Below are 7,386 nucleotides of genomic sequence, written 5' to 3'. Positions count from 1 at the left end.
CTAGCAACTAAAACAACTGTGCAGTTCTAGAATGCTCAGTCAAGAAATGAAAAACCCACAATGATATCTATAGAGCCACTGCATAACAAACTACAATGTGCTTTGCCATCCATATCAAGCTAACACATAAGTGAACCCACCCACTCGCACATACAACTCTGTTCTGTTCATATAACAGAGCAAAAGCAGCGACTCTGGTAAATCAAACATACGCTTGGCCAGGCCTACAAACAGACCTGCATGCACACATTCAGCCCCATCACACTTCTGCATCTACACTGTCAACAACAAATAGACTGACAAATATGCTGCGATTTATACCACGCCTTGCGGCCATTTTCAAGATCTGAAGGTGCTCAGGTGGATCTGAAAAGGAAGGAGTGCTAGTTAGTGGGACAGAGAGAACACAAGGGAGTTTTTGCTGTGCTGTTGGTAGCTTCAGTTCGGAAAAACGGTCAGTGTGTTTGAGGATTGCTTCTAGGTGGTATGGGTTTGGTATTGTTTAGGTGCAAGTCTGTAGGATTATTTTGCGTGTTTGTGGTGTAGTTTTCTGCAGATATTTTAGTGTGTTGGGGTTGAGAGGAGTATTGGAGGAGTGTGCAGATTGCTGCATGATTTCAAGTTTGTGCTGTGGTCGAGGTAGGAGGTTGTTTTATTTGGTGGTTGAAGGTGAGTTTGCAGGAAAATTGAACATTTTAGTATGGAAATAGGTGTTCATAATGTGTAGCACAGATATTTTGAGATAGTGATGCAGCATTCAGACTTCTCTGAATGGCTGATGCACAAGCTGGTGCAACGACACTGGGAATAATGTGCGTGTGTGCGCCTGATAAGTGAGAAGACCCCTCCTCTTATTCTATTCTTTCAGTTGAAAAAATGTTTTTGAATATGACTAAACCACTCTTTCAGGTGCAACCTGACTGAGGTATTATCGGTGGCGGGGGTGTAGTGGTGGGTAGTCCTTGCTGGAATCATCATACACACACGTTCTATGTTACTCTCCCCCCTCCAACCCCAACATTTTCTCTGCACAATACCTTGGCTAGACCACTTACAAATGCATACAGGTAGAGCTATACCAGGATTATAAGAGGCTACATTGTTTTCCCTCGGAAACCGCTTGCAACACTAAACTAACCTCTCATCTCATATTCAAGCCCCTGCCTTAAGCAGATTTGCCGGTATTTAAGAAGGGGGCCAAAATCAGTCAAGTATTACTATCTAGTAGATGCATTACAAAAGAAGTGCCATCATTATCATGAAATCCAGTCAGAGTTTTTGTACTCTAAAGACAAATTCAATCTAATCACTCCACCAATGTTCATGTTCAAACGAATCTCTTGCACCAAAAAATATTTTGTATTAAAGATACAGGTGGTTTGTCACAACAAACACTCATGTGTTTATTTAGACCTAATGCTTTGTAGACAAATATAAAACCTCACATTTTCAAGATTTTGTGAAGAAAAATGAAAATGTCAACAAGCAGTGATGATCGCAAACTAATAACTGGCATGGAACTTTGAAAGTTCACAGTGTTTCAATACACATCTGTGCACTACCTTAAGTCAAATAACAGGCAACAAACAACCATTTGAAATGAAACCATAATCAGGAAACCAGTAACTTATTCTGAAAAAAATGCATGGCATAAAAGCATACCAAAACTCTAGGTCAATAGACCATTTTGAACTTCTCTTTTAGAATCAGAGGCTTTGTGGGGCAGTATAGAAATGGACTAAAGTATTCAGTGTAATTGCTAAACAAATAGACAATGATTGCACCCAATAGAATTTTAGCATTTCAAAAACAAATGTTTTGACTAGGTAACATAATTAACATCGGGGAACATAAACAGCCTCTGAAAAGAAATGTTGTTCCAATTGGCTGGGATAATTATAAGATAATTTGTTCTTAATTCGATATGTAGAACTACATTTATTTTGCACATTGCTGTTTTCAGCGTGTACTGGAGTCAATGGCTAAACATAGATAGGATTTATGGAACAAAGATGTAACTGTACCAGTCCAACACAAACGTCTGATTTGTTGTAAGCTAAAGTACCTTCAGGCTCTTTTCAAGTGGGCACTTTCCTCCCATTTCACTTTAAGTGTAATGCATGATTGCCCTGCCGATATCAACTTTTTCTGCAACGTTATTGTCCATGATCACTTTAAAATTAAACACTTACATTTTTAACCTGTTCATTTGAGCAACAAGTAGGAGACTTGAGGTGGCCAGTGAAATGGTCAGCAAAGCAAAGGAGCACCCATGGCTCACTTGAGGAGGACACCTTCTGCTAATAGTTATATTTAAACATTTGTTGAATTTACATGACTACTTCTGGATAAAATAACAGGATTTAACTAAGGATTTTTTCTTCGAAATAACCGCAATTGCGGGCAGAGAGCCTCCGATGCAAAATAGCATCAAGAGCGTATGATTGATCCATGCAAAATATGGCCTTAAAATGTGCAGACTCATTACAAAATATCAGGCAGCTGAATGAATACTACCAGTTTCATTAGCTTTCACAAAGCAAGCTGTCTCTTCTTGGCAAAAGGTCCTATTCTTCGACTTTTGTGCATAGATCCATTTCTCTGGAAATACATCAGATACCTCTTCCTGCAGAAGGTACCTACTATTGAGTCTTGGAAATACATTTTTCAAACAAAGGATTAACTGGGCTGTTTGTGCAGCAATACAAAAACTAGACCATAAGATATCAAATCGAATTTACGTGAACATCCATTTGCTGTTGACAACGCAAGTTAGAAATATCAGTTTCTTCCTGGTACTCAACTTCCAACTGTATGAAAGGTTCACGACGGCAGTAATTAAAATAATTGCATGATTGGCTCGTTAAACCATCAACGGTCCTCTGCTGGGTCTTGAATATGTAGCCTTTGTAGCTATAGTTCTATTTTAAGTCATTGCTTGTTCTGGAGAGTCCAGCCCATTCCTTCATTACCTGTGTGGAGGACTCCCCTCCCTACACTTCTGATGGCTTCGTTTTTTGCGACTGTGGTTTTTCTCCCATTTATCATTTTTACTTTCACTACTGAAAGGTCTTGTGTGCAAAGTACGGCAAGGACTTAAACTACGCCGTCCAGGACTACGTTCTTTGTTGGAATGCTTTTTGTGTTTTTTTACCTTTCTATGGCTCTCATCTCCACTGCCCAAGTCTCTTTTGTGCTTGCTTCTATGCTTTTTGTGGCCATCCTCTGAGCTTTCCTCTGTGTCTAACCTTCCTCGCTGAGAGAAATCCTTTTTGCATGCATTTTGCTCTGAGCTTGATGTTTTGGTTCGCCAATGGTCACAATCTGGATTAGTGGAATACCCAGCAATAGGTCTTTCTTGAGAACTACTCTCATTCTTACTGTAACTCTGTTGTATACTTTTGGCAGAATTATCCTTTTGAATGATTCCATTTAAACCCTTAACATCTGTGGTATTATGACTGGATGTCACATTCAACAGACAAGGAGGAGCTTGTACTGAAGTAGACGTAACGTAACTGGATGACTCTGCTACAGGAAGATGCATTCCAATTTTCACAGGGCTGCATTCAGGGCTGGTGTCCTCACCAATTTCTGAAAGAAGTTTTTGCTTTTTCTGGAGATTATTTAACAATTTTTCCCTAAGCTCTTTCTCTTTTCTTTGAAGCCCCAATGTTCTACGTTTCTCTTCCTCTACACGTCTGAGTTCTGCTTCTTGCTTTCGCCGCCTTGCCTCCAACTCCTGGATCCGGATATGTTCTGCTTCCTTTTGTTCTTGCTCTAAAAGTTTTACAGTCTGCAAAAGAGAAAAAAAAATGAAAAAAAGGAAAAAAGGAAGAAAAAAAAAGACTGGCTTCAGTAACAGGGTTGAAGAATACACCAAAACGCAGAACACAGAAAATTAAGTGTGCATCGTCTACAAAGCCTACCACATGGAAGTGCCCAAACTTACTGAAAGCAACAAGTCAAAAGGGGCATAATGTTCAGTCTGGTTGTGCAGGGCACAAAAGAGGCTGATCCACTATGTGGTGTACATGGTAAAGTATCTGTTTTAAACATAAAAAAGCAGGTCGCTGTAAACCAACATTTTGAGCCAGCGAGTGCCTTGATTTTGGGGAAACATTTTTAAAAACAAACGTCCTTTGATGCATTTCTTACCCTCCAATTCTCACTTCACTCTCCTCACACTTACCCATCATGTGCCTCTGCACTCACATACAAATAATCCCATACTGCCCACTTTGTCACTCACCCCTTTAACAGGGTTGCAAGGTGATCATCATTCCTATCAGCACCCGAAACATCCACATTTCACATGAATCCAGTCTCTTCCTCACACTTCCCAATGGCCAGTGAGCCAACAATCGGACATATGGCACTGCAGTCCTCATGACTAACCTTTTACTTTATTTCATCACAGAGACATGGCTCATACCATAGTCCACAAATATTTGGCAACTCGCCCACGCAGGTAACATTCTCCATTAACCACCTCATAAAAAAAATACACAGCAGTCTTGCCTTTGTTCATTAAACCTCTTGGCTTGTCAACACTCGCCCTTTCTATCTCTACCTTTAAAAGTCGGTCTGCCTTGCCGTCACACAAATCTCATCGCTCTCCCTTATTTTCGGACCTCCATGCGACATGAACGATTTTCTCTCTGAATTCACAGCAAACAGTACAAACGCCAACTCAAATAATACTTATCTGATCAAACTATCTGGCAACACTCCTATCTCACATCTCCTCCGCATGCACATCAGAGGAAGCACATTTGACCTAGCAAACTCCAGCCTCTGCACCCTTTCCTCGAAGAACCACCTCTGAAATTGATTGATCAGTTCACATTTCCTTCACAGCACCATCACAAAAAAAAATCTACATGTCCCAACTCACCTTCAAATAGGTCATTCCCGTCATTCAAGAACCTTCAAATTGATTCAATACATCTTTCACTCATTTCTACCCCACACCTCCATCACCAGCACAAATTCAGTAATACACAGTCATAACTACTTTCAGTGGATCAGCCAAAGCCCTCTTCTCAGAACCAGAAAAGTTAATACCAAAGCCATTAGTATACACAGAACCTCAAAAATACTGAGCACATTATGTACTCAAACTTGTCAAAACTCCCTCTTCCTTAAGAAGAAACATGCACCATGCAAACCCAAGTCCTCACTCAAACCATCACCCCCATGTCAACAATAAAGCCAAGACCTTATTGAAAGCAGTTGAACCGTGCATAAACGCTCTACCAGTACTCCCAATCCAATAACAAAAATCACCTAAAATGAATCAATACTTCATATCCAAAACTATCGATGAGGGAAGTAAAGAAAAATGGGAGATAACGGGCGGGGGGGGGGGCAGGGCAGGCAGTTTGGTAGAAAGGGGTCTGTGAGAAATCAGGGGACAAAACAATGGGGAGCAGATCACTCAGTCTCAGGTAGGGTGGGGAATGGAGGGTGTGTGGATATAGGTGTTAGGGAGGAGCCATCCATTGAGGAGGAGGAGGAGGAGGAGAAGGAGCAGGAGGAGGAATGAGCTCCTTTTGGAAATGTAGAAGTGCAGGGGCAAGTCTGATGTTGATGGGCAGGTGGTTCCAAAGTCTTGGGGGCGTAGATAGAGAAGACCAGTCTTGTGTTAATTTCTTTCCTGCAACGGCAGAGTAAACAATCTGCACATGTCCTTCCTTCTGGTGGATCATAGGCCTCCGTAGATGCTTAATTTCACAGTGAAGTAGCTTGGGGACTTCAGGGAGACAGCTTTGTAGATGATGCAGCCGGATTTGATGATGATAAAGGCTTGCATCAGGAACCAGTGCAGTTCGATGAGGGATGGGATGGTGGTCAAATTTGTAGAGTCCTTTGATGAGATGGGCTGCAGCATGCAGGACATCTCAGGGGTTCCAGAAGGCATTGCCACCATGCAGGTGGCGAGGACCAAGGCTTGGACAGCAGATCTGAAGTTATTTTTTTGGGTTGAAGGGCTTGATTTTCCGCAGGAGAGAAAGTTGATAACATGCCATTTGTATCTTTCTTGCTACGTGCTGTTTGAAGAAGTGTCTGGCGTTGTCGAACCAAGGGATTTGACCAAGGTGACCAGCCTAGAGTGTGAAGCTCTCGAGGTTCATTGCAGAGAGCCAGGTCTGGATGTCAGGTTGTACGGTGTCGTTGGTCAGCAGTAGGAATTCAGTCTTGCAGAGGTTGAGATTCAAGAAAGCACTGGACATCCACGACTGGATCAATGCGAGGTAGGCCTCGAGTCTCTGATGTCTTTGAAGGAGGATCTCTTGAGGTAGAGATGCATATTGGGAGGGGAATGTAGAGGTTGTGTCGAGCGAGGATGGTTCAAAGCAGTTCCAAAAACACATTGAAGATCAAGGGGAGAGGATGGATCATTGCATGAATCCACAGGTGATGGGTAGAGTTGGTGATCTGGAGGAATCCATTTGTTCGAAGTGGTGTCAATCAGCAAGGTATGATTTGCAGACAAGCTCACTGATCCCCATGCAGCGATGTAGATTGTTCGCGAGTGCCTTGCGGTCTACTCTGTCAAATGCTGTTGAGTGGTCCAAGAATGACCATCAAGAATTTTAAGGGCATCAATCACCTTGATGGTAGCAGTTTGTGCTGCATCTGGGTTGGACCCCAGATTGGTAGGACTGAAGCAGGTTGTTGGCTTCGATGTGATGGTGGGGCTGAGGTCATCAGGGTCCAGAGTTGGTTTCTCCCCCCCCCTTTTTTGCTTTTTTTATTTTCCACACACAGGTCCCCAATTCAACCCCATCCTCATCTAGTCTGTTCTTCCAGCTTCCATGTCCGTTGCCAATTCCACTCACATCCATCCCCTCCCTTTATTACCAGTCCTCCTTTCTCCCAACATGTCCAACTTCCCCTCCAATCCAATTTCCCATCCTAATCTGATCCATTTTGTTGCACAACCACCTACTTCTGGTCCCTCCTTTTCAAAGTGGTCTAAGATCTGGAGTTGCCATTAATTCATTAAGTATCTGTCCCCAATCTACTTCCCGTGTGGTATTGCTGGGCCCTTTGAACTTTTCCATGCAATAGTCATCTTTTAGCTAGAATCAGCAAAATTGGTACTCTTTTTTTTTTCCCCCTGGCACCAGTCCCCACAAGCAGACAGACTGTTAGATAAGACTTCTCTTTACAGCACCTTTCCTTCCATTTCTATGGAGACACAAACATTTTGCTTTTATTTTTGATTACCTTCTCTTTTGCATTGCAGTGTACTTAAGCTTCACTACGCTGGCGTTTGCTCATTTGTCATGGGGAAATTGATATGTCCTTCAGATGGTCATTACTGGGAAACATGGTTTCCCTTAGTCTTGTTAGTTGCCACTTTTGGTAACTTTTTAT

The 7,386-nt window shown here is 42.2% G+C and overlaps 1 protein-coding gene across 1 annotated transcript in view; it reads right to left on the bottom strand.

The window, feature by feature from the left end:
• Window positions 1–1,375: 1,375 nt before the first annotated feature.
• Window positions 1,376–7,386, bottom strand: part of AKAP17A (A-kinase anchoring protein 17A) — a 190,460-nt gene continuing 184,449 nt past the window's right edge. Inside the window, exon 5 of the mRNA XM_069636739.1 lies at window positions 1,376–3,796. Coding sequence (XP_069492840.1) covers window positions 2,969–3,796 — 828 coding nt within the window. The 3' untranslated portion in view covers window positions 1,376–2,968. The remainder of the gene's footprint in view (window positions 3,797–7,386) is intronic.

This window comes from Ambystoma mexicanum, chromosome 7p (assembly GCF_040938575.1).
Source record: "Ambystoma mexicanum isolate Mex_15411 chromosome 7p, UKY_AmexF1_1, whole genome shotgun sequence".
NCBI classification, from domain to species: Eukaryota; Metazoa; Chordata; class Amphibia; order Caudata; family Ambystomatidae; genus Ambystoma; species Ambystoma mexicanum.
Note: the sequence above shows the minus strand (reverse complement) of the source record. Positions and strands in the feature narration are given on the sequence as shown.